The sequence below is a fragment of the Hippoglossus stenolepis genome, chromosome 2, assembly GCF_022539355.2.
Source record: "Hippoglossus stenolepis isolate QCI-W04-F060 chromosome 2, HSTE1.2, whole genome shotgun sequence".
NCBI lineage: Eukaryota > Metazoa > Chordata > Actinopteri > Pleuronectiformes > Pleuronectidae > Hippoglossus > Hippoglossus stenolepis.
The window spans coordinates 21,565,382-21,593,144 of record NC_061484.1 but is presented as its reverse complement, the minus strand read 5'-3'; the positions used below and the strand labels follow the sequence as shown (position 1 = coordinate 21,593,144).

The 27,763-nt window shown below is 42.5% G+C and overlaps 1 protein-coding gene across 3 annotated transcripts in view; it reads left to right on the top strand.

Annotated features, from left to right (window-relative positions):
* The first annotated feature begins 237 nt into the window (after window positions 1-237).
* Window positions 238-27,763, top strand: part of znf827 (zinc finger protein 827) — a 66,868-nt gene continuing 39,342 nt past the window's right edge. The window contains exons 1-4 of one of the 3 annotated variants that reach the window (XM_047342237.1): window positions 238-713; window positions 21,536-22,813; window positions 25,239-25,411; window positions 25,673-26,159. In XM_047342237.1, coding sequence (XP_047198193.1) covers window positions 671-713; window positions 21,536-22,813; window positions 25,239-25,411; window positions 25,673-26,159 — 1,981 coding nt within the window. In that variant the 5' untranslated portion in view covers window positions 238-670. Of the gene's footprint in view, window positions 714-16,118; window positions 16,799-21,535; window positions 22,814-25,238; window positions 25,412-25,663; window positions 26,160-27,763 lie in introns of those variants that run through there. The other 2 variants (XM_047342235.1, XM_047342239.1) reach the window with 2 other exon arrangements.

The window sequence follows — 27,763 nt, the reverse complement described above, 5'->3', positions numbered from 1 at the left end:
TGCTAAATACGTGATGTTTTTTGTGTTTATGGGCTAAATTCGCGTTGTGCATTCCTGTGCTTTGTGCGCGTGGTCACCGCTGAGACGTGCATCCCTCGCATAAATTACCCTCAGTGATGGGGAAGTTGAATTAAATCGCGTCGCTCGGCTCCATCAGTCCGGTCTCCGTGCGGAATTACACCCTCTTTACTAAATTCATTTTCTCTCCAGCAGAACACCCTGAAAGCTCGGGGGCACCTTGTCCGTGCGCTGCTCTCGGGGGCGAGCTCCTCGGTTGTGTGCGTGCACGCAATAGAGTGTGTGAGTGCGTGTGCGTGTGTGTGAGAAAGAGAGTGTGTGTGCGAATGTGTGCGTGTGAGTGAGCGCGCGTCAGAGAGTGTGTGTGTGTGTGTGCTCTGCTGTTGCTGCCCTTTGATCCCTGCATTAGTGTTAGTTAGGGGCTCGCAGACACACACTTGCACCGAGAGCAGCCATAGTCAAGACACGGCAACAACAACAGCGGCGCCTCCTCCGCCGCCCGTGTTCCCCCCCAACAATACACTTTAAACCGAGCAAAGCCAGGTGCACGACCGAGTCCCTGCCATCACTGGCGCCTCCGGTCTCAATGGGAAAAACCTTCTTTCTTCTTATCCCCACACAAGGACGAGAATGTGATTAAAAACGGGGGAAAATGCCAAGGAGGAAGCAGGAGCAACCCAAGCGCCTGCCTTCACGTAAGTCGCCCGCTCGTTCGGTGCCATTTTAACGGCTCCTCGCGTCTTTTGCGCAGTAGTTTAGGGTTAAAGAGGTGAAGCAGACAAAAGACTCGGCGGAGGTTATTTCTCCCCTTCTTTTTTTTTTTTTTAGGTCCGAAGCGAGGCAGCCATGTTGTTGGCGACGGGCAACGTTAGCTTGGGCAGTGCGGGGATAAACGATACGTGGCTTTATTAAAAAAAGGCCGAACCGGCGGAGGTCCGGTTCCGCTAAAAAAGGGGGAAAAAAGGTTGCGGTCAGTGGGCATATGTGTCGGTTGTGATGTGTGCGTGTGTGTGAGTGAGAGAGGGAGAACAGCGGTTGTCGGTTACGGGGGGTTCGCCTCCGCTAGGTCGCTTTTCGGTTAGAAAGGGGAGGATCTGGGAGTCTGGCCGCAATAAAACGAAGGGTCAGTCGGATCAGACGAGGCAGACTGCCCGTCACCCCCGGTGCTCCGAGTTAGCATCCAGCGCTACCTAGCTTAACTTCATTTCCTCCGTGTTTAACGTCCAACTTTCACCTCGCAGTTTTGTCCGCTGCCCCGGACCCGAATTGGTCCGCGCTCGTTTTTCGTCGTCGACTTTAAAAAAAGTGTGGAGATGGAAGTTGTTGTTTTTTATGCTGCCCTTCTCCCCTCGAAGCCCATGTATTTTTCTCCCTCTACCCCTCCCAGTCTGCACGCAGGCTGTGTGAGAGCCATGGCCGGTCACCTGAAGTTCAGGGTTTTTCCCCCCTTCCCTTTGCAGCCATTCATTGCAGACAGACTACGATCAATAACGCGGTTAGAAACGGGAAACGACACATGTGCGCCTCTTAAACACGGTGGTTCCTCCGCGGGAACCTGCTATAATGTGAATTTAGGCCGGAGGTCGCTGCACGTTTCCTTATTTTTGACCCTGCAGATCTTGGATGTTCGTATTTGTGCCTTTTATCAGTCCAGATCATGAAAAGCTGCAGTGACACACTGCCGCCGCTAGAGGATTGCCTCATTTGATAGTGGGCAATGACTTTGGTTATTAAAAGGATTTATCCAAGATTCACATGTTTCTTTTCTCGCTCTCGATCATCGCTGCTCTTAACATGCGTGAGCAAACATCTCAGTTACTCACTCTGCTATGCAAATGTAATGAATAATCAGGGTGATTCATCTTTTCAATCAACGGTGGCTTGATGCATTTATCTTGTGACACTTCTCCTCTCCGTTTCTTAAATGTCAGACCGTGCCAGCTGCTCAGTTATTTCAGAAGATGCTGCGACTTGTGTCTTTTTTTGCTCGGTCCACCGACGTCTAGTTTCATTCGGACGTCCGAGGGTTTTTAGGGGAATGGGTGAGCTCCGGGCACGTGTCACCAGTCTTTCAACATTTCTGACACAAATGTGCATCAGAGGAATTCCTGTAGCGCTGCAGAATATACACAAATGGCCTTTTTCACATTTTATATTTTTCCAGTTCTAATATTCTCTGATCAACTGATCAGGTGTTTGACCTAGGGTTGAACTTGGGAAATTGCAGCGGTTGGCTGGGAGGCATAGAGGTGGAGACTGGGTGACAGGAGGTGCAGTGAGTGACTGTATCTGTGTGTGTGTGTGTGTGTGTGAGAGAGAGAGAGAGAGAGACAGGGGCATGTTTGGACAGTGAGTCCTCACTGATATGCTGCATAAAGAATATGTAAGCCACATGGTTGGACTGCACAGAGCAGGGTCATGATAATATAACAGAGTATAACTCATTGCAGCCCTTTCACTTACACTCTACGTCTGTAGGACACTTGTACACGGAGTGTGTTTTCCTCATCATTTACCAAAATCTGTGTTAAATGGATTTAGTGTTGAGCGAAATCATGAAATTCTTGTATTTGCATTTTATGTCATTACTAGAAACAAGTTGCGTCCTCCTGAATTTCCTCTCTTTGTTAGTGAGGTTCAACCACTCTATTTGAGATACTCTTCAAAACTATTCCCAGCATCTTCTTTCTCTCGTGTAGAGTTAGATTGTAAATACAGTTCAGAGTACAATATTTCCTCTTTGATAAGTTGTCTACAATATGTCCAGTCAACCCAACCAGCAGTTTTTTTCTTTTTCTTTTTTGTGTAGCAGATATAAACATGTTTTAGCACCTACTTGCCTACCTAGGGAAATAACAATTGATTATCCATTACAACCTCCAACTGTACCCTGGAGATTAATTTCCACGACTAGGATTTTCTTTAAAAAACAAGCTCTGCATTATAATGGCTAAAATATTTAAGGGCACACTTGGATGATTTCCTTCCCATTATTATTATTATTATTATTAAAGTGGTGGACTAAAGAATTTTAAGATCTGACAATGAAAATGCACAAAGTTGTGTTTGCTAAGGCTTTCTGATTTTTGGATAACTTGTTTTTCAAAAGATCCACGGTTTAGGGGTGAAAGCTGTGTTTGGCATGGCATCATTATTATACAGTCGTGTAGTGTCTCACATGAAGTCCAATATTTTCCTTTCTTTTTGGACATGAAAATCAAAGTAAGCCTGTGTCAACCTTTCAATTAAGTCACTTCGTAAATGGTGTGCAACAAAAATACTCTTCACCCACGTATCTGAAATCATGCACTCTTGTGTAGGCACTGTACTGGAGCACTGCTGTGCCTGTGTTCCTGGGTTTAAATGAAAGCCTTTTCTGATTTAGGAGTTGTTTCCTCCTCAGTCAACAAACTGTCAAAAAAAAGTATGAATTTGTCAGAAGCTTTTTGCGCTTTGTTTTGGATCTTCCCACTCAAGAATGGAAGTGTCACCTCATGCCATTCTCTGTCAGTCTGTGTGTTTTCATTATTCAGCCAACAACACCCTGGTGGTGTGCCAGCCAACAAGCACAATATCGAGCTTCAAATCTCTTCATCTGTGGTGAAAAAGGCCAAGCTAATACACTGGCTTTAATACGGGAGGTGCTTTATCTTAGCACAGACCCAGATATATGGGTTGTGTAGTCCAGTGTGAACTGTCCTATTGTCTGTGGCACAGCTTGTGAGACGAGACTATTCTTTAAGTGTGTGTGCACGGCACGCACATGTGAAAGTGGACACGTAACCCTTTTGTGTGTGTGTTTACGTGTGTGTTTGTGTGTCTCTGGGTACATAAGGCGGCTATGGAGGTCACAGTACAGTATGGCGCCTTCACTTTGACAAGTAAACATGACCTTTGGTGCCACGATGAAAACTGCCATTCTTTATGACCTTGCAGTGAGTTATTGTTTGTGTAATTCAGCTTTCTTATTAAACACTATTAAAAGTTGGGGTTGGTTGAAGTACTTGTAAGTTCTAGTATTTGTATGTGACTTTGTATTTCAAAAATGACACTAGGTCAGGCTTGAATATTAAGTATATTTTTACCCAATTCTCAGCCAAAATGTACGTATTATAGATATCATTAGATCAAACAAGACCCCATAAAGTTTCTCTGCCAGGCATAATCTGTAAATCAATTCTTGTTAATGAAAGTGGATGAGTAACCTTACATTGAGTTTATGTTAAAAATAAAGACAGAGTGAGAGTCCATATCATAAAGAGCACAGACCATAAGTGTATTGGGAGGAGCACTTGTGTTCTGCTCCCTCCTCTTGTGGCATCATCTACATTTGAAATGGAGGGATCTGAAACATTTCTAGACAGAAATCTGCTCCTCTTCATCAGCCAATAGCTGACTGACTGGGTGGCTCGCTACCTTACTGTAATGGCGGGTCACTGGCTCTCTTCCACTTGCTATGATTATAATGACCTTGGTGGGGCTGGGGCTTGAAAACATTGGATGAAGGGGAAAGGAAAATGAGAGGAGGTTTCAATTTCGCTCTTGGCATTAAATTTGTGGGGAATTTCTGCCAAGAATCCCTCACCTCACCACCACGCCACGTCCCCCCTTCAAGTTGATGTGGCTTGGGTGCTCTGGCAGTGTCGGGCGAGTGGAGCTCAAGCGAATAATGATACACAGGCTTTAACTTAGAAATGAATTAAAGGGCAGGAGAAAGGTGGTGAATACCTCGCTTATAGTACACCGTCACGGAGAGCATGGATACCAGCTTCAAATGAACATTCATATTCAGTGGACAGACCGGACTCAGCCTTTTGTGTTTGACAGAAAAAAACTGAGACTGGTGTGAATAAACAGTGAGTTGGTCACAGAAGTAGCTATCCCTCGGGGTGTGGAAGAATACTTCCACACAAAAGTTAACTTTGTTAATACTTAATATGATTGGCAAGGCACACAGGCAGCATGGTGGTTTATTGTCATGGCAGTGATTTGTTTCTGGCCTTATACATTCACAAAGTAAATGAGGAGCGAAGAAGAGTCAGCTTGTTGTGGGTCTGTATGTTATCTAAGAATAACATGTTATGACAATAGGCGTAGGTCCAATATACAGAGATAAACAGCCATCTACGCTCACAGTCTCACCTACTGTCAATTTACAGTCTTCAATTAACCTAACCCCAGTTTTATTCTCTATCTTAACCTAACAGTCTTTGGATTTGAGGAGGTGCCAGCATACCCAACACAGGGAGAACATGCAAAGTCTAGACAGAAAGGCTGGGATTCAAACCAGCGGCCTTGATGCGATGACAGTGCTAACCACTGTATCATCCTGCCACCCATGTCAAATAAATATCTTCTCAAAATAACTTAATTCTAATGTCCATTGAATGAATTGATTTAAATTTGTGTACCTGTCTGTTCTACGCAGTATTTGAAATGCAAATGCATGAAATATGTAATTGACGAATACCAGTGCAGATGCTTTTATGTAAGAAAATGTCCCTATTTCACAATATCACATCCACCTTTGGCTAGTTTGGTCACATTTTTCAATTTGGACCTGTTGAACACAGCCACATCACTAGACACCTATTATTATGAAACTGTGGCTTGGTCAACACTCTATCCCGAATTTCACCGTCCATCCTGCAGTCCAGAGGCCTTCTAATTCCAAAGCATCCTCACAAGTCCATAAACTAACATCAGGAATATTTAACGTGGTAAATTCTCTTCACTGACAGTCTTGATGTTTCTTATTTGACAGATTTGCAATGTGAGATGCTTTCATAGGAAGTACAGTAGGTCGTTTTTGTCGGGTTAGTAATAGTACCTACTTGGCACATGCAAGACATTAATTCAAAAGTGCTAATTCCACAAGGGAAGTATTTTTATTGTGTTGATTGATGACTGTTAACTAAAGTATGCTTGTCAGTTTGGTAATTAGCTAGTTTAATCTTGAACACAAGGTTGCAGACCATCACTTATTATTAAAATCCCCTGTCTAGGTGCACTGTGAATTCATAGTAATTTAACCCTGGGCAACAAGTAGTGGATCAGACAAAACCTCTCTTACATTGTTGAACTCAAGTCAGTGAAAATGGTCTCATCAGATAGCTGTATCAAACCTACTAACTCGTCTGCGATTAACTGGTTTAAGTCTTTCTCCCTGTGGTGTTTAAGCCACCTCCTGCTGCACATTTGAGCATAGCCATAATAACAAATGTCAGCGTTTATTGGTACGAATATGGAACAATGATGAATTTTATTATTCTTTTTATTTACATTTGAGTGTTACTTCCCTGTTAAGGACCTTTTCATTTGATCCTGAATTGAAAAGTACTTTGTAAAGTATGTTTCAATATGATTTCTATAGATTTAACCACCTTCTGATGTTTAATGATGATTGAGATATTACTGGGGTGATAAATAGCTGTGTGTGATGGTTGCATATGAGTGTTTTATATCCATTCATGAATATAAAATTTAATGGATAATTGTGGGAGTGAGTGTAAAACTAGTACATATGCCCCTGTTTCTACAAGGATGTAGGTCCAGACCTTGGTGACCTCAACTGTGGGTTTTGGCCATGAATGAGCGGCACCTCATGTGAAGACTTAGGTTTTTGTTTTGTTTATGACTAATCTTGTCCAGCAATTCAACTTAATTACTCTTCCACATGCCTTCCAAAAATTCCACTTTGAAAGTAGAGGAGCCTTGATGTCAAGTAAAAAATGCATTTTATATGTTTTCTTATGTGCCTGCAAGAGACAAGTTTTGTGTCAGAAGTCTAAAGTAACTTACCCAACGTTTTTAAACCTTTAACTTTTTTTGTGGCAAAACAACAAAAATGTGACAAAGCGTCTTTGATGAAAGAATGTTATTCTTTAAGCTTAGACAACTTTAAATACAGTGTTTTGATTTTTATATGATACTATGGTGTATATAAGAATTATGAGCAGTGGGAGATGGACACTCACTTACCTAGGGCCAGGTAGATTCCAGGTGTAGTTTTACTACTTTTATTTAAAATACTCTGTTAAATGTATACTGTTTTAGGCAGGTATTTGTCTGTACCCAGTAATCATCTTTACTTTCCTCCAGCAGTTGCTATACAAGCAATAAATATCTAGCTACCAGTCATAGATTCCATCCTCACACTGCTGGCATGACCTGGGAGTTGAATCACTGATCCTCATATTAGTGGACAACCTGCTCTACCTCCTGTGCCACAGCCAACCTAATTCATCACAAGTACTTTCTGCAGAACATAAAAAAACTGTCTTTACAGTCTTTGATTTATTAGTTTTCCAGTGGGATCCTTTAAAAATACACTCTGATTCTCTACACTTCAGTTTAGATCAAATTGTGACTTAAAAAAACCTGAAAAGGTCACATTTTAAAATGTTAAGTCACAGAGGAAGACTTCTGATTCATTTTGTTCTGTGTCTGATTACAAATTGCTTAATTCAATATCAATATCTTCAGCTGAAATTCACTGCGAAACCGTGTTTTTTTCCTTTCTTTTAGATGTGTGTTTATCTAATGATTTCAAAGTGCCCTCCCTAAGCAGAGAATCCTCTGCAGCACAAAGTCAGCTAACAGCAGATACCTCCACCACAGTACAGTACCTGCCTGTCTGCCTGGTCTCAATCAGAACCCTCTCTGTGTGGAATGGAAGTGCCTCAGCCTTGGTAACGATTTTTCCCGTGTTGACAAGTCACAACATGGAGATCTACAGCTCGGAGAGCAGCCCTTTGGCTACACAGAGCCCTGCTTGCACTGAGTAATAGCAATCTCACAGGAGTAGCAGGCTTTCAGCTGGCAGCAGTTCATACGGAACAGCTCGCCGGTGCAGCTGGGAAAGACAGAGCAGAGTGGAGAGGGAGAGAGGAGCTGGTGGTGGTAGCAGTGGAGATGGAGGGAGGGAGGAAGTGGAGAGGAAGAGCTGTTAAGAGCTTTGGGCGGTTTCTCTGTTGTTGTACCATACAAGTGCATCCAGGCCCTGCAGGACAAGCCTTTAACAGGCATGAGGGATGGAGAGCATGAGAGGAGAGGAGGAGGAGGAGGCGGTGGCGGTGGAGGAGGTGGTGGTGGTCTGGGGAGCTGAAGCCGGCCAGTCGTGCCAGACGCCCGCTCTAAACAGGGATGTGATTTATTGCTGGACTCTATCTCACGTTTCACTCCTAGAAAGACACTAAAATTACATTGTAGAGAGATAAAGAACTTCCTCAATTGACTTAGAAGAAAGATGTTTGGCTGCGGGCTGTGAAGAAATTGGTGTGGTACATCTGTAACTGAAACTTGGAAGTTTTTTAGCATAAGGTGGCATCTAAATTTAATTTCTTTTGGCCATGGACTCTGCATTTTGACCATCCCTATAAACATCTTGTTTTAGGATGTTATACTGTAACATGAAACGCAGTAATTCAGACTAGGCCATCAGTGTAAGCATATTTAGCTAGAGGGCTTAAAATGGCTTCTGGCCAACACGTCGATCTTTGTCGCCCTCGCTGAATGCACTCTGCACAGCACAGTGCTATGAGATGACCTCACTTCCTATGTGGGTAGAGGAGGGCAGGAGGCCTCTTACACATGCTCACAGACTTCATCTCTCAAGCAAAGCCTTGCTCTAGTTAGCCTCAAAGCACTAGTCAGGCTAACCTCTCACTCCCTTTTGGTGCGGAAGTGTTTCCACATTGCACATTTAGGCGGTCAAGAGCAAGGGACCGGCTAATGTCTTTAACTAGCCAGGCCAACAGCTGTGTGTCTGCAGATTTCTGGGACGTCGGATCAGTTTTATAGGGAGATTAAAAGTAAAGAGAAGGAGGGGGGCTGTTACAGACAGAGGATAGTAGGACCATAAGGCAGTGACAGCTCTCTAGGGAAACAATATATCACCTCTAAAAGGCGAGTGGAAGTGTTTGGCTGCGGGACAAAAATCCGGAGAAGTTAAAATCATTGATGTGATGTCATCTCTGAGAAAGCCATTGTCAGTGAGGTGTGAGGTTATTTATGATTCTGATTGACTAATTCAGGAGGCCTCCCTATTTGTACAATGTGGTTGTAGCATTAAAAGAACAATATGACTCAGGTTTTCATCCTTTTAATGTTTACCAAGGGTAATTGGAAATGCGGTCACTTGATTTTGCCCTTGTGAGATTTGCTAATCACTGGATATTTTGTGTATGGATCCCTGTAGCTTATGTTACCTATAAGAACCACAACCATAAGTAGAAACGAATGAAGCTGGACAAATTAGCTCAGACTCAGCTGATTATTGCCTGCATGTTCCCACTCCCCGACAGTGTTTTGAATGGGGGCCATGTTGGTTCAGATTGCCATGTCATTAATCCCTCATACTCTATAGAGGAGTGGTCAGTGGCAGATGTATTTGCACTTCCTCCAGAAGGTTTTCTAGATTAGCACAAATCCTCCCAGAAAAAACGTTTAAAAACCTCATTTGGCACGCACAGCCAGACTTTGTGCTCATAGCTGGCCAAAGACAGACATCCCTCCCTCTACATCTCATTCTCTCTGACTCCCCTGATTTTTTTTTTTTTTTTCCATCCCCCACCTTTTGGTTCTCAGAGCTTTAGCCCCCATGTCGATTTGGACAGGGCAGTGTAATTGTTTGGAAACTCGGTTCTGTCATTTGCATGTTGCAAGCAGCCACTTTTCCAGTTTCAGTGGTTTGACCTTGTTATACCTGCCAGCCAGAAATGAGATCATCAGAAGAGTAGACGAGAAGCTGACATCTCTCCTCCACCTACCCATGGCTTTAAGTGATGGTTGTCATAGCAATCATTATGCCACAGAACAGACTCAGTGGGTGAGGGATGGCTTTGAATGCGGCAGCCTCAGGTCACAACCTGGTTATGACGGAACAAATAGACCTTTGAGGGTTGGTTGCAAACCACTGTATGCACAAAGTAAACAGTCACATACATCGCATATCTGGTTCATATAGATTTCAGGTTGAGATTGAAATTACTGAGGGAATGTCTCTTTTTAAATCTTGAAGAAAGCGAGGCAGGTATTGATATAGCAGAGAGGGAAAGAGCAGCATGGGGCGAACAATGCCTCTCCTTCCCATCAGCTGCCCTGGCCAGCATTTAACATGGAGATTGGAAACGGAATAAGCTCTCCCCCCATTCTCCCTGGACCTGCATGTAAATGAGGTTAGTGGTTAGCATTTCCTGCTGTGCCACAGCAATTCTTCTCCCTCTCTTGCTCCCTCTTTTTCCTTTTTTTTCAATAATGGCCTGAAAGTGCTCCCCCTTTCCTTGGGTAGAGACCGGGACCAATCCTGATTAGTGTCCCTGTCCTAAGTGACAGGCTAAAATCCAAGCAGGCACTGCCTTGGGCGCCTCTGCCAAACAGCCGTCAAACCAATACCACCATAAAAAAGGTAGCCCCCCCCACACACACACACACTCTCTCCATGCACCACCACCACCTCCTCTTCAATTCTCAAGATTCCCTCCCGCTTTCGTCTTCCTCGCGCCCCAGCTCATTCTCCCCTGCTGTCCTCTCCGAGTGTCTCGAACAGACACTGCCTCCATCGCTCGAACACACTGTCCCCTCACATACATGCATGCACATATAGAATTACCTCTCATTCTCTGCCCACCTCCCACTGGACCTTGCTTTGTGTCCCTGGGTGGACTGGCTGCTATAGAACCAAGTGCCGCTTTTGCCAGTAGGGTAATTTACAAACAATACATGGGCACTATACAGACACCCACCTTCCACCCTCCCACTCTCTCTCTCTCACTTCTCTTCCACAGCCACACAATCACCTCTGTGAGGAGCTTCTGTCTGCTAGAAAGCTACGCAGCAGGGTGATGGCCTGTTCTTTTTGCACTTGCTTCAAAGAATGTAGCCTGTCTTTTTGAGAATGTTAGTGCGACGTCCACGTCTCGGTTGAATGAGTTCACGTTGTCAGCTCGGGGAAAAAATTACCAGTGGCTTATGATTAGTAACTTTCAAAACCAAATGGTAATTAAGCTTTATTCAGGATATTTTTGCCTAATATTAAGCAAATTCTACAAAAAGGTACTTTTCTGTAACTTTTCCTTTTTTGACTACAAATGATGATTCAGGCTACAAATGATGATTCAGCTTATGTTACATATTATGTTGAGTAACATTTCAATTTTCAAACTTAAAGAAATTCTCAATTTTTAAGGTAACAGTCAGTTTCAGTTGGTTGCCTGGCAAAGACTTTATGCTCCTTTTACCCATTGTGTTAACTTTATAGTTACCTACCCTTGACTGACTTTTTATGCCACATTTTTACGATACAGTATTTAGATATTTGTTGTATTTGACCTGTGGCGTCCTCTATATAAGCTTTCTACTACTTGTTTAAATTCAGCCTCTTAAAAGCTGAGGGTTGTGAAAAGCCTCAGAAGCAGATAGAAACATGAAATAAAAACCAATTCAGAGCTTACACCTTTGACTTCTTATGTTAACATTTCCAGTTCGGTTGCATATTTTTGTTTGAGTTAAAAAAATAATGATAAAAAATATAGCATAGGTAGTGATTTACAAAAAAACCCAATTATCCTTTCAAGAAAAAAAGAAGGTGGCCACCCACACATGCCTATTATAAAACAGAATGGGCGAGGTCCTTATGGATATGACTAGCTCTTTTCACAGATTTGAAATTGGTCTGCAATGTCAAGTGACATTACGCTGGCAATCTGACCCATTTATCAATGAGCCTATGATTGATTTTTTTCTTTAACTGGATTTAACTAATTAACTGGACATTTACAAAAAACAATTATATTTTTCTCACATTACTCAGTTTCTCACATTCACTTCTTAAAGTGTTTGCTATTCGTGGATGTGCTGATAGATGCATCGTGTGCATCAGCTGCTGTATTTCGTAAGTCTACATTGTAAATCAGTTGTTCAAAAAACAATGTGAACATAAAGTATTACTTCAGTAATAATGTTAACATACCATCTCTACAGCATTCTCCTGACTACCCATCTGCTTTTTGCTAAAATGAAAGGATTGTGTTTTGGCTGGCTTCACACTGACTTGGCATCTGGCTTTTATCAACAATAATTGGAGACAATGTTTGTATTTACATTCAGCAATGAGTAACTGTTTTTAGATGGTAAAAAATGTGCCAGTCAATTTGTGGCATTGTTACAAAAAAATTGCCTCGTGACAATTTGTTCTGTTTTCCAATGAACACAGCACACCAAGTGCATTTTTAAATAAACGAAGAGCCTCGACTACGGCTCATCCAAAAAAACTTCAAAGAATTCACCTCTTGGAGTCCTCAGCAAAACACCCACCAAGTTTGAAGTCGATTTGTTAAACGGTTGTTGAGAAAATCAGAGAACATACAGAAAGACAGATAGTAGTTGTGCCTGTTCTAAATAGGCCTGTTTGTGCGTGGTATGGAGAAAAAAAAATTGCTGGGTTATTAAAATGGGTTTTTTAGTTCAAAACTCACAAAGCAACACTCTTTTGTTAACCCATCACCAAGTAATTATGTGATGTCACTGAAGATGGGGTTAGAGTCGAACACACTTCACAGTCGACACGGCCCTTCCTGGGGTTCTTAGAAATGCCACCACCAAATTTGAAGTCCATCAGAAGAGACGGAGAGAAAGAACATCAGATGGAGATTTCTCAATTTATAAATTCGATATTGTGTTGTATCTTCAGTTCACAAGCAATGGTACAATAAAGTAATTTAAGAGCGTAAAAAAGCCCGTATCACAGAACTTAAAAGGAGACTAAAGTAACGGAAATTAGGGTAGATAAAATCTAATGAAACTCATTGCATACCCATGTCACCAAATCTTTTGGCTGGTCAGCAATTTTAAATGCTGTGACGAGATTTATGCTGATGGAATAAAACCTCTTTCTAAAACCTTGCTTTTAAAGACCCCAACTTACTCATCTATCTGGGGTTATTTTCCTAAAACTCTTCAGTGTTTCACCTAGGATGGAGATTTAGCAGCGGCGTAATGCATGCAGGGGAAACACTGCTCTTTGAAAATGTCATCTTCAAATACATGTATGAGCATTGTGTAAAATTATCTCAGCCTGCACCTTTACCAACAGACCAATAAATGATGTCCAGTGAGTGGGAGACTTTCTTGCATTTGATCTTTTGACATTTCATTAAAAAAAAAAAAATCTTTGAATTTTAAAATGGTATAGCTATCGATTTTGTGGTATATGTAGTATGATGATTCATGGTTTCAGACTGGAATTTCAGTCAAATGATCTAGCAAGTTCTCTTATTTACTCAATGGAGGGCTCTGCACACAATTGCTTTCAGAGATAAGAGAAGGTGTTTACAACAGATCTTCTTTTCAAAGTGTCAAACGCTGATTGTTTACCAGCATTGTAAAGCAGATTTACAAAAACAAAAAAAACAAAGAAAAACAATTGACTCACCATTACGTAAAACACTGCAAGCAGTGAGTAAGTCTTTCATAATTAAATCTAACTTTTGGCAGATTGTGACAGCATATATTATTCAGTGGCCCAGGGCCAGTAAGCAGTTGACCCAGGCCAATTACTGTCCAAACCAGAGTGATAGGAAATACAAGTACGAGGGTTTTAGTATTTCTTATATTGTAATTTGCAAGTTCAGAGCTGGTCAGATATTAAGTGTCTCTGAGGTTGAAAGTCATTGCCTTCGTGTACGAGTGAGTGATAGCATGATGATTGTGGCCACTGTTGTAAACCAAAGAGCAACATCTATAGCAATATTGAATACACTGTGTCAATATGAAACCCAATATAAGAAATTTCAGGTATTGAATCACTGGATTAACCAAAAACTGGCATTCCTATATTATTTATGGATTAATATTTAGTTGATTGACTGATTACTGATGGCGAGTGACAGGTTTGATAACAGTTGGCTATGTTTGAGCTCATCATTATGAAGGTGATGTCCTTCATGTCACCAAACACAGCAGCTGCCCCAGTCACCGCTCTGATTGGCAGTCAGTGTTTGCATCTTCCATTCACAACTGAAATAAACTGCATAGACAGGACAAGAAAGAATTTCTGCACATTATTACACACATACTGATTGAGAACAGAAGACATGCAAGGTAAAAACACACTTCATCTATCAATTCTTACCTTATAGTTCACTTACCATAAATTCTCATACGATCAAAGATTGTGACGCCAAGGGTTGACAATCTGCCAACTCTTAATTGATACTGTAAATACAAAAAGACAGGCAGTCTCCATATTCATGGACTCTCCTATTTCCATCACATTTTACGGACACAATGACACCCCCACACACACACTCAAACTCATAGGCACAAAAAAGTGCTAGTCAGCATTTCTTTCATCTTACATTCATAACTGAGAGAAACTGCACAAACAGGACATAAATTAATTTAGGCATGCTCTAAGAGACTACCAAAGGTTAAAGCATGTACTTATTTGTAGCCCTTAGATCCGAGCACTGAAACAAAATTAAATTACAATTTTTTTTTATAAATCTGACCACAGGTGATCAGAATACATATTGAAGTCCTTTTTAAATTGGACAGATCATTGTCAATTCATAGTAGTTATAGTGAGTTTGTCTTTTGCACTTGGTTGGAATGTGGCAAAGTGGTGAAGTTGAGGATTGGTGGTAGCGGTTCTCTATTGCTACCTTTAAAGATCCCGTGTGTCTAATAAAGGATCAACCACTGGCAGAAAAACAATATCGTATTCATATAATATTAGATTATGTTTTCATCACTGTGTACTCACCTGACACTAAGAATTGTTGTTTCTGCTACCTTAGAAAGATTCCTTTTATATCTACATTAGTGCAGGTTATCCTCATGTAGCCCACCATGTGGCACCGCCATGTTTCTAGAGTAGTTCAGAATGGACAAACCCAAACACTGGCTCTAGAGAAGGCCTTTCATGTTTTTACATTACCTGAAGGCCATTCTATGATTGCCTACAAGCTTATAAAGGAATGGTGATGTATGAAAGGTCTGTATGATGGTGCATGAAAACACATTCTAGTGGACTTTTCATCATTCTGCTTGTGGCATTAGACCGATGCCACCGGGCTCTCCCAACAGCAGCCAGAGGCGAACCATTCACCTTTTAACCTCTTTTTATTTAAGTAACGGAGCAAACATAAATTCAAAACTCAACTTAAACTTTCCAGCAGTCTCTTCGCGGCTCAGCTCAGCTCCGTCCCTCAGCGTCTCTTTCTTCATGCGTCTCCCTCTTCACTGTGGCAGCCCTGTCACTGCTGTTTGAATCCAGTAAGAGTTAATTGGCCAACTAATCTTAGCTGTGCCAATCAACCCTCCCTGGTTCACCTGGAGGTGCTCCCTGAGCCTCCTCCCTCCCTGGTTCACCTGGAGGTGCTCCCTGAGCCTCCTCCCTCCCTGGTTCACCTGGAGGTGCTCCCTGAGCCTCCTCCACTCTGCTGTTCACTGGTTTTCTACTGTTCACTTCTGAAAAAGATAAATACCAAATACACAAACAGCCTTACTAGACTAGAAAGTGACCACTCTCTCCAAATGGACATTGTTGGACTGAGATGGTATTTGACAGTCTAATGTGAAACGGATGTTTGAAACAATCTGATCTAGGGACAGTGACAGAGAACATCGGCCAGTTGTTGCTCACCAGTCTGTGTCATTAGCGAGGAAATGCTGTTTAATTTCACACCTGAGCTGCAAATTATTCCTGGAATGATAATCTGAAACATTTAGTGTGATGATCTATGTGTATGTCTATGGATGAAAGTAGAGAAATGTAAAAGTTTAAAATGTTAATAGACATTATATTTTGTCTATTTTGAGCTGATGAGTTGCTCAGACAGTCTTTCCTGTAATGGTCTCACACCATATTCACGCATTTGCAGCATGATGTTGCCTACGCAGTACGCAGTTGAATTATCTGTTGAAAAATGTGGCAAAATCTCCAAATTAATCCCAACTGCAGGAACCACATTAACTGCACAGCTCACTGCGACTGAATTGAATTCATATACTGTTCTATTTGGCAACAGATATAACTTTTATGAAAACAAGTCTGTTGATTCAGTGACGTAAATTTGCATTTAAAATGAAGGATTATTATTTATTCACTTTGTATGTGTTTCTTCTACTTTATATGCCTCCATAACTGTATAACTCTGAAAATGCTGCATGCTTGCGGTTGAGATATCCTCGGCGTATTCCTGAGAATCAGCCGGCCCCAGGCAATTTTCACCGCTGTCCCAACTTTTACTCATTTTAAATACAGTATTATTTATAACACCCATGTTGAGCTGTCGCATACAGTGTGACCATACAGGCACAGAGTAAATTACTTTCAAATAATGGAATACCATAATACAAGCACATGCACTACATATTCAGAGACGTGAGTGGCACACTAACCTCAAGTCCAGGTTGATTTATGTCAGAGTAGGACAATAAAGTGACTGAAACTTCATTAAAATGTGTCAGTTTATGTAGTGAAGATGTAATAGACATACCTCGTCTCTCCCTCCTGTAGTTTAGGTCCATAGCTTTGATGACACATCTTAGGTTATGAGCGAGAATTTATTTATTTTTTAACATGAGATGCTAAAAATGGAAGAGAAAAATATACCAGGGGTAAAGTGCACTTCATCTGCAATGAGGAATTTCAGAGGTCTGGGGCTCTCAGTCGTCTCATTCTCTTCCAAGAACACTTCTCCTTCCTGTTTCACCTCTGGCATGCTGCCCAAAGTACCCACAAACCACGGAGGCCAAGGCCAAAAATACACAGATGGTAATTTGCACTACATTTCAATACGACTCAACCGCCATTATATATAGCCCTGCTGCCTGAACCCTGATCCCCACTGAGAGTATCGGCTCACCTCGGATTCCAACTAAAAGATGGGCTGTTTGTGTCTTTGTCACAGACTACAAGTTGGACAGGATAATAGAGATATCTAGAGTTGGAATACAGGGGTGGATTCGTAATGTTTCATTGTGTAAAATGAGCCTTCAATACATCAAGGATTTTTACTACCTCGGACCAACACATGGTTTCAACATATTTGATTTAATGATTTAGCTCACTCTTACATGAAAAAGAAAATAGATACCTAGAATAGTCAGTAATAGTATAGGCTTTTACAACCACTTTATAACTGAGTAAATACTATACAAGTATGCATATACTGTATATGGAAGTACTGATACTCAGAGTCCATCTTATCTGATGAACGCTTGAAATAACTGGGCTTATTTAATGGAAAGTGGTGTTTCTTCCCCGCATGTTACATGCTCCATTGTATGACATATTACCTCAGTGATCACATGTCTTGTCCATTACCTTGTTGGTTGTCGTGTTTCATCAACTTCCTAATGGAAATGTGATGGCTAAACTTTGGAGCTGTAATCATGTTGCTGCAGCAAAAAGAACAACAGCATTTAACAGATTGATGGCACATCATTTCATATGAAGGGGAGAAGTGTGTCTGCTGGCTCCCACACATCCAGCTGGATTTATTTAGAGCATCTGTCTTTTAATTATTTATTTATTTATGACATTTGTATGGGAGAAAGAGGGAACGACATGAAGGGAGACATGCTCAAGACGAAAAGAGAGCATGTTGGTGTGAAAGAGATCAAGCAAGTGCGAGATTATGGAAAAAGGAAGGGAGGCGACCCTGATCCAGTATGTCCCAATTAATGGAATTACCTTACTCCTCGGGAGGTTAGTCATTTGCAGAGACGTGAGCCCGCCAGTTCAGCGTCTCTCCCACCATATTGTCCAGCGAGTGCTAATAAGGCAGCCCTGACCGCCGGGCGTGCTCATTAGCATAGCCCGCGGCCGTGGCAACCTCCGCCAGGGCCCAGCCGGACACTTAATTACCGCCACGGTTCCTTCTTCACTACATCCATACTCACCGCCTTCCTTCCTATGTCCGCACCACAGCCCCACCCCCAAACACATACTGCCATCACTTACTCCCCAGCCGGAAAGGATGTAAGGCTAATTATTTTGGTGATGTAGATGTGATGGCTTTAGTCTTGGCATGTTCTGGCAATCTTTTATTTATGTTATCTCATTTTTTTTTATGGCTTTGTGGTCAGCAATCTTTGCGATTTTAGTGATTCCCTGACCCGCACTACCGCTCTCTGTTTCCTGCTCCCTCTCTTTCATTGCTATATTAGCTCATGGGCATGACTCTCCTTTTTGACATCGGCGCAGCATTGATGCACCCCCGGTCCAGCCTTAATCGGCTAATGGCTTCCTCTTCTTTCCTGCCGAGCCAAATCAACCCCTCCCTTCACCATCCCTCTATCTGTCCCTTGCTTCCTTCGCCCTGCCATCTCCTCTCCCCCTACCCTGTTCAGGCCTGGGGTCAGTGAGGCCAATTTTCATGCCTGGCTGTGTGTGTGTGTGTGTGTGTGTGTGTGTGTGTGTGTGTGTGTGTGTGTGTGTGTGTGTGTGTGTGTGTGTGTGTGTGTGTGTGTGTGTGTGTGTGTGTGTGTGTGTGTGTGTGTGTGTGTGTGTGTGTGTGTGTGTGTGTGTGTGTGTGTGTGAGAGAGAAAGAGAATTTGTTAGTCAGTAGCATCACACAAGTCATGTGGTGGGTGACCTCCTGACCTACCTTTACTTGCTCTTCTCTACTTTCTCTAACTCACACTATTCCCTTTACCAGCAATCATTCTGTGTGACAAGGTTAGTTGAAATATCACTGACTCCTGTAGTGAACTTGTATGTGCACACACACATACGCGCATGCATGCACCCCTCTCTGACCTAGAAAGGCTGTGTCCAAAATAATCCTGCCAAGTTCACAAATGGAGATTGTTGACAGCACTACATGGTGAAACAATGAACAAGTCCACTACCTGAAATCTCCCACTGTTTTTCGCTGTAGTTACAGGCTGTGAGCTGCCTGTCTATTTTTTGTGGCACGTTAACAAAACAAATAGATTTGCAAACACTGTAAGTTACAGGGGTGCTACATCAAAATATTTTCAGCCGGTCTGTTTACATGTCTGGTCAAGCTTAAGACAATGTTCTCTGGCATGTCTTGATGCCCTTTGGCCTCCTATCTATGCAGCCTCAGCCTACACTTTGACTTGTTATGGCTCCCTCTTTGTTTATAATTTGGTGGCACTATACATCTCTGTGGACCAGAGAGAAAATCCCCCGCCGCTGCACCACTGAATCACCCGTGTGTGAGTGATAACAGATCCAGACTGCTGAGCACCCTGCAGCTGTTTGTCTCAACATGCAAGTCATCCCCGCCATTACACCGCTAAATGGTTCCCTTTCAGTGGCAGACGCTTGCCGCCTCGGCCCGGATCTTCATGCCTCCATCACTCGGGGGTTGTGTGGGGGGGTTGCAGTTACTGTCGCTGAGCCAGCCACCGCACCGGAGGAAAAGCAGTTGAATGTGTGTCCGAAAAAAAATGCAGTGGGGGAGTACTTTAAATCACATTCTTGGCAGAGTATTTGCAGTATAAACATGTATGCACGTGCATATGTTTGTCCCCATGCGTGTAATGAGCATACAGCAGAAATCACAAGCACAGCTCTCAGACGAATCCCCCTTAGAGCTTGGGCCGGAGACCATGACCTTGGGAAATGTCATTCCGCCCACGGGGGTGGCTTGCCTGTGACACAAAAAGCCCTGATAGTGGAGTACAGCAGTCCACTGTACTGGTGTAGTGTAGCGTCCTGCTGCACCTAACCCTCAGGTTTAAGAGTGAACCTAGGAAGCAGGAGAATTCAGCCTCAAAGCCAAGACCTTGGGTCAGCAATCTAGTGTTTTCCCTCTAACCACATTACAGCCATTAATAGTTCTTGCTGCTTTTTGTATGTCACATGGAAATGGGTCAAGCCCTGCCCTGCATGACTCATTGGCGCTTTTTGCCTCTCCCTCTTTCATTCCTGTTAACCCTTCTCAGGTGGTAAAATGGCTGCAAGGAGCATGGAAATTGGGTTCACAATGTATGCATATTTTGACGTTTTCATCGCCTTTAGAAAATTATTGAAAATGAGAAGGGTAATGCATGCTGGGTATACTCATCTTGCTTTATGTGTCTATATAATATCTAGTAGACATGGATTAGACTGTTTTAAATGCCATAAGACCAATATTAGGACACAATCTGCTGCATTTTTTTTGGCATCTGACATTTTCTGTCAATGTTTGTTTAGTGTAAAATCTAAGATTTAAAAGTGTTTGTGTTGGGGATGAGAAGGTGTTGGGAAGTATGTGAACCTTGTTTGATATCTGTTGCTGCAGGAGAGTAGCGGTCATAGTGGGTTGTGATTGTGGTCACCTTTGTGGACTATGGTGAGCCACGTTGGCCAGATGTCAGCCAACTCTAATGATCCCAACAGGTTGCTGGGAAGGGTTGCCTGGCAACCGTTTTGACTTTTCCTGTAAACAGAGAGAAGACCCACTAGGCTTCTGTCAGGGTTGTGAGGGTGAAGACGTATGTTTGTGTGTGAGACATTTTAAATAATTCTTTCACAGCCTCATGTTTTTGCAACTGTGCGAGTGCTTAGTATTTTCAGAAGTCTCTGCCAGCTACTTTTTAACAGATGCTTTGTGAGGTTGTGTACAGTAACCCAAAGAGGAGAAAGGAAAAAAGTCAATTTTGACATTTTGTTTTGCCCAGGTTTAGTGCTTTTGACATGTTCTTATGGAGGTTTGTTAATATGTATCAGGAATATTCACTTTTCTTTGTTCGCCCTTGTCTGGCAAGCTGTAATGTTTTGCTTATGAATATTGATACATGAAGTGTATATTAATGACCCTCGGTGACCCTAACCCTATCCTTATTGGCTCCCCGGTGGTATCTGCAGGCTCATGAATATTAATCTAGTTCTGTAACCTCCATTACCCTAATCTTTGCTGTCTAGCCTCCCAGAAGGACCTGTTGTCATGGTAACCTCTTTACTAGACTCTTCCAGTCCAAGGGTGGGAAAAATATGGTTTAAAAAAGGACAGAAAATTCTAAATTACGCAAACATCCTGGATGAGCCTTGTGGAAAGCTGCCATTATATAAGAGAGAGGTTGAATTTGTGCTGGTTGTCGATTTAGTGGTCTCCTCGCATGAGTACTGAAGTGTGTATTTATACTTTAAATGGCTTTTGTATAACTTGGGTTGAGCAGGCAAATGTGCAATGAATGTTCAAAAAAGTAGCTCCAGTTAGGCTTCCACATGGAACAGATCACTAATTGCTCTGAAAGATCAGACAAGCAAGCATGGGAAATAATAAAAGTGAATTGTAAATAATAATTTTCAATGTTAAAAGCTGTTTACAGTTTGCCAGAGGCAATGACTGTGCCCTTTACTTAACTCTCTGTAATCAGTGTTTGATGTTTACAATTCTTATTCATAATATCTCAAGTTTTTGCTTAGCGAAAAGCTAATGCCTAGTCCAAATGCTCAAGGGGAACCATTGTGATATCTTTGTTTTAATACTTGCATATCTTTAATTTCTGTGCCTTTGTTCTAAATTGTATCTTTTCTTTCCTCTTCCAGATGTGGACAGCAATGATGAAGGAGGGCAAGATGGCAGTCCTGTGGAGGAGGAGGCCTGGTTTGGGAATGCTTCTGACACACGTTCAGAGTCGTCATCCTATGGAGACACCCAGGATGAGCTCCTCCCACCCAGGGGCTCTTCTCCTGATGAACGACCTGGAGTCAGCACTGGGTCTGGGGACCACGATACCTGCGGAGGCGAGAGCTCAGTGGGTTGTCCCACACCTGTCCATCGTGCCTCTTTGGAACTTCTTGGACTGGATGGAAGTGCGTTCTCGGCCCAGGACACGCTCTCCTCTGTGGTATCATCACTGTACGGTGAAGCAGCGTCTCGTGCCCTGGGAAAACCCCTCAGCAGTAACCTTCGTCGCCTCCTAGAGGCTGGGTCACTGAAACTTGACACTGGGGACCTCCTGGGTCGCTCATCCAGGGGAGGTGCTGGAGGGGAGTCTCCTCCAATTGGTCTAGCCCCACCATTGACCCTCTCCCCATCTTCCCACCATGCCCACCAGTTAAGTGCTCTTGCCCGAAAACTGGCCAATAACAATAACAACAGTGGCTCAGCCTCACCAGCCTCCTTGGCACCCTCAGTCACCAACATTAAGCAGGAGCCTCATGACCCCTTTAACTCTGTCACCCCTAGCAACGGCAGTGGCTTTGTATGGGCAGGTGTCGCAGATAAATGGCCGCCGGCCAGCTGCACCACACCGTGCAGCTCCAGCCTATCCCCGGACTCTGCTATCCAGAAGTTAAAAGCAGCCGCAAATGCTGTACTTCAAGACAAAAATGCCGTGGCCGCCTCGTCAACAACTTCCTCCTCCTCCTCCACCTCGGCCTCATCCGCAGTGCCAGCGCTCGGAGGGGGTGGTCGAGGAGACGATGTGGTGCGCTTTGATGCCTTTAACTCTCCGTTCAGCCCACAGTCAGCTAGCTCTACCCTCGCTGCACTTTCCAAGAAAGTCAGTGAGCGAAGCCAAGCCTCGTCGACGGCAAGTGCTGCTACTGACCACCAAGCCTCAGCAAGTTCCTTTCTCTCACTCGTGTCAATGACCTCCTCTGCTGCCTTGCTTAAAGAGGTGGCAGCCAGGGCAGCGGGAAACCTGCTGGCAGAGAAGAAGGAAGGTTCCCCTTTGGCGACATCTGGAGTCCTCCAAGAGGATGTGAAGCCCCTGCTGGACAAGAACCAGAAGGCCTCCACGCCATCTACACCTACTCAGAGCCTAGAGTTGCTGTTGCCTTCGACTCCAAAGGGCAGAGGAAAACCCAGCAGCCAAGCAGGTAATCTTAATGAACAATAAAGGAATAATATATATGCATATTTGCATACTATTATGTAACATTAATACACTAATCATAATAATACTCGGACTAGTACAGACAATTTGAGTCAAGCTCAGCTGATGTCCTCTATATTACATTTTTTTTCACCGATTAAAATGTTTCTTCTTGAGTGACGCACAGTTACAAAACACTTAAGCACAATAAATTGTTGCCTTGTGTTATACACTAAATCAGGCTGTAAGCTTGTGAAAAACAAAATGACCTTATGTTTGTATGTAAGAGAGAGATGATGACGTTTCAAGATCAATTCAGCTGCATTCATTGAAAGTTTCCATCCTCCTTGGTGTTGTCCTTTTCTTTTTAAAAATAATTGTACAAATTTACCCGAAGTTCAAGGAAACATATTTTTTATAATCATTATATATCTTTTTCATTTACCAAAGACATAATACCACCGATATCATGAAATATAATTCAATGCTGTTAATTCCAATACATTTTAACTAATCGTGCAATTGAAGCAACTCCAAATAGATGAGGTGTCTTTGCTGCCACAGTCTGGGAGAGCAGCAGGTTTACTTGTCACCAAAATGCTTTCACAGAGAGAACACTACCATGACATGTTTTCTCTAGTTTTGTAATAGTTTTGTTCTCACCTCACTGGCGCTGAAGTAGCGAGTAGTGTAACTTCAGCTTAACTGTCAGCCGAGCAGAGAGCCTAGCCGAAAGAAAACAGCCCTGGCTGGCCTTCTAGTCTGGGAAATGGTCTGTGGGCTCGACGGGGGGGTTCCGACTGAGACCTCACTGCCTTCCCATACCAGCTCGTTTGTGCTCGGATGTGCGTTCTGCCAAAAGGGGGCCGTCAGTGTGTGCTCGGCACAGTGGGGAGCCCTGGAGTCCATATCCATCTCGGCAGCCTCCTCCTGGCTTCAGCCCCCACTCACCATGGCCCTCTGCACCGATCAGCACAGCAGACTTAAGGCCAAACACATCATACTTTCCACTGACTGGATACAGATGTGTGCACACTCACACACACACACACGTTCTCTCTCTTTCTCTCTCCCTCTTATGCTCGCTCTCTCTCCATTACACACAAATGGTCATGCAGTATATTCTGTAAGTGTGTACGCAGATGCAGACATATAACCCAAACAAGGGCGCACACAAGTCTTGTACAGGGAGAGAGAAAGCTTCAAAGTGCAGGCTCTAACTAAGTAGCCTTTAGGGAGAACAGAATGTTTTCAGAGAGATGGATGGGCACTTTTGAGGGATTGTGTCGCAACCCTGCCAAATCTAAAATGGCTGGATCAAATTGACTTCAGACAGATGAGGTAGTTGATGTAATATTCTGTGATGTGCATGCTAAAAAGGGGGTCTGCTCTAACCCGTGAGCTGTCAAGGTCGGGCAGCGCTGTAAAAATGCAGGTAGTTGTTTGGTCGCCAGACTGAAAAATGTGACCTTGATTATTGACTGTCATGTCTTGTTTTATTGTTGTCCCTTGCCAATTCCACTATAAAACTGTGTTGCTCTGCTCTTTGCATATACAAGGAATGGCTTTGATTACATAGGAAACAGGCATTTTAAGTGCGAAGATAAAGGTTTCAAACACACATTTGCACTCCCCGGCTTTATTTCTGCTCCACATGCCTCGACTTAGTGTAAGCAGAAGTCATTTTTGCATTGTGATCTCTGCTGTGCTTGGAGAGGTTGGGCCGCAGATGGCAGTTTATTGTTGCAAATAGGCAGTCTCGAGGTTTTACACCTCAGGTCAATGAATGGCTGAGCACAGTAATTTCACCAAACACTGATTACCAGATGTTTTTCAAGGAACGGTGCTGGAATACTTATGAAGCCATCCTGACAGGCCCTTGTAGAATTTGTAATGCAATCATGCCTCTTTCTAATAAGACCAATTAAACAGTAATGGATGCCGGATATGAAGCCAACAACAATAATCGAGATACTAAAACATGCTTGAGTTTTTACTTCCATTGTTCTATTGCTTCCAGCTGGCATTTCCCCTGATAGTTTTCACCATTAGGTGTTGGGGAGTTGTCTCATCCACTTCTGTAAATACTAAAGTGATGTTTATTTCTTTTAGGTAAAGGAGGTATATTTCTGCAGCTTAATACATTTTACCATGCTCTGAAATCGCATCAAAGTCAATGCTTTTTATATAGCACATTTAAAACCACCACCATGTTCAACAGGCTTTAAATAAAAATGAATGTACATAAAACAAAGAGAATAAATAGAAAACACCGAAGCAATAAAACAAACATCATTAATAATTGAGAATTAAAATGTAGCACAATGACAAATGAAATCAAGGTCTCGAACTCAACTCAGAATTGAAAGCCACTGAAAAACCTTTGAGACTGTCTGTAAATAGTAACGTTGACCTGTGGTGCCTTCAAGGTTCTCCTGAGGATGGTGGCAAACCGTTCCAGTGTCCCGTGTGTGGCCTGGTCATCAAACGCAAGAGCTACTGGAAGAGACACATGGTCATCCACACAGGCTTAAAAAGCCACCAGTGTCCCCTGTGTCCCTTCCGCTGTGCTCGCAAAGACAATCTCAAGTCCCACATGAAGGTGAGATCATATTGATATTCTTCATTTATCACCATGCACCCCTTGTCATACCCACACACACCATCTTCAATCAGGGCTTATTATGACTCTTGAAATATAATTGCTAACATTAAAAGATATCCATGCTTTCGTTAAACTTTTAACATGTCCTCTCCACGGCATAATTAAACACTGGTGCATATTTGTTGTATAATCTCACTGATCGCACTGAGAGAGAAGAAGCGATTCTACACTTAAACCTGTTTTTTCCAGGTACATCAGCACCAGGATCGGGGTGAGACATTTCAGTGCGAACTTTGCCCCTTCACCTCCTCCCGTCACTTCAGCCTGAAGCTTCACATGCGCTGCCACCAGCACTTTCCCCGCACAGATGTCAAGGTGAAAGAGGAGCTCACCACCGACACGGAGGGCGAGGGCTCCCTGATGGGTGACAGCAGCTCGGCGGACCTGAGAGGGATGGAGGCATCCCCGCTGCACTCAGACTCTCAGCAGCAGACGTCCCCTCCGGCCGAGGTGTCCTCCAATCATGTCCACATCAAGGAGGAGCCACTGGAGAGAGACCTGTCCGTGCTCTCCCCCTTTAGCATCTGCAGGGAACGTCCCAGCAGTAGTGCCAACTCCCTGGACCTACCTGGAGTTGGGGTTGGAGTCGGGGTCAGATCCAGTCCCAGTGGTCCAACCACGGCCTCCCTCTTCAGCCCTGACATCTCTACCAAGACAGCAACTGACCTGCTTATGAAGCTATCAGGTTAGCATTCATTTTATAATACGTATTAGAATATTTATATTTAAATATTGTGAAATCCGATTCACTCTCAGTATTCAGCCTTTATTTTAATGATTGATTAATAATTATTTTTTAATTCTCATTAGTTTTTAATTATTTGTTAATCCTTTGGTTTATAGGATCAGCAAATAGCCCAAAAAAATTATGATTTGTGAAAAATTACTTATTTTTCTTACCACTAAGAAAGGCATGGATAAACCGCTTGCACAGACGCACTGATAGCTTGACTCTTCTAACCCATAATTGTTTTGTTTATTGTACCGTTTTCTCAACTTGACTTTGCAACTCCAGTCAGTGCAGTAGCGCTTTCATCATAAGTTTTTCACGTCTTCAAAACTTGTCTGTGAAGACATCTGTGCTGATCTGACGTTGTCTCGCCTTTGCCTTATGTTTTGTTTTGATTTTTTGTATCACTGTCACCAGAAATAACATTCGTAAGAAGTGTAAACAGTTTTATGTTTATCGTCTTGGGTCAAGGCTGAAGTTTGTCTCTATGAGGTGTTTTTAATGGTTTTTTAAAACAATTGGAGACTAAAATGTCTGGGAGTTGGCTCAAAACTGTAGTGAACAGACAGTTTAAGGTCCTGACAGTGGTTAATATATTAATATGTTTATACTTTTCATGGACATTAACATAAGAAAAAATGTATTGTTTAAACAGTGAATTGAATCAAAAGAAATTAAACAATATTTAGACTTTTTATATCTTTCTATTAAATCTAAAGCATGGAAGAACCCGATGTCTTGGTTACGACAATGCCCAGAGATTTTAAAACATGCACTTACAACAAGTTAATATGACTAAATGGATATGCTTTATTTATTTAGCCTGCAAGTATTCTTTAAAACAATAACATGGTATTTAGATGGATGGGTTTACAACAGCAGCATTGAAACTTTGCACAGACACGAAAGTTGCCCTTTATCAGTGTAACATATACAGTATATAAGAATATACTGTTCTTTTCTATTGTGTTGCTAGTGCCACCTACATAAGTACATACACAGCAGACAAAAGTTTTCGAACACCCTCATTTTTCATTTAAATTTAATCAGTTCAAGTGAACTGAATAACCTTGAATGGTACAAAGGTCAGAGTTAAACTGCCCAAGGTAAAAAAAAAAGTCAAGGTCAGCAAAAATGGAAAAATCATGTAAATTTCACACAAAAATAAAATGAAAGTTAATGCAAACAATTTCTGCATGTGCTTTAACTTTTGTCGTATATTTAAAAACCCTCTGTCTGTACAAAGGCAGTGAGGGAACAAATAGTTCACTACACCCTCTGATGCACTATACAGTACTGTTGGGCAGGACTTGTATTATATGTGCTGTCAGAATGATGAGCAAAAAGGCGAGAAACAATGAGGGACTGACTGGTTTGTCAGGAAGATACAGCAAGATAATAACCCTAAACATTAGAGAAGAACTAAATAGTATTCATCAGTTAAAGTGCACCAGATTCAGAAGCAGTGGGTCTGTGTTTGCACCAGCATGTGTGTGTGTGTGTGTGTCGCAGATAGCAAGGCTTTAATAATTTGAAATATTCCAGTAACATCCCCGAAC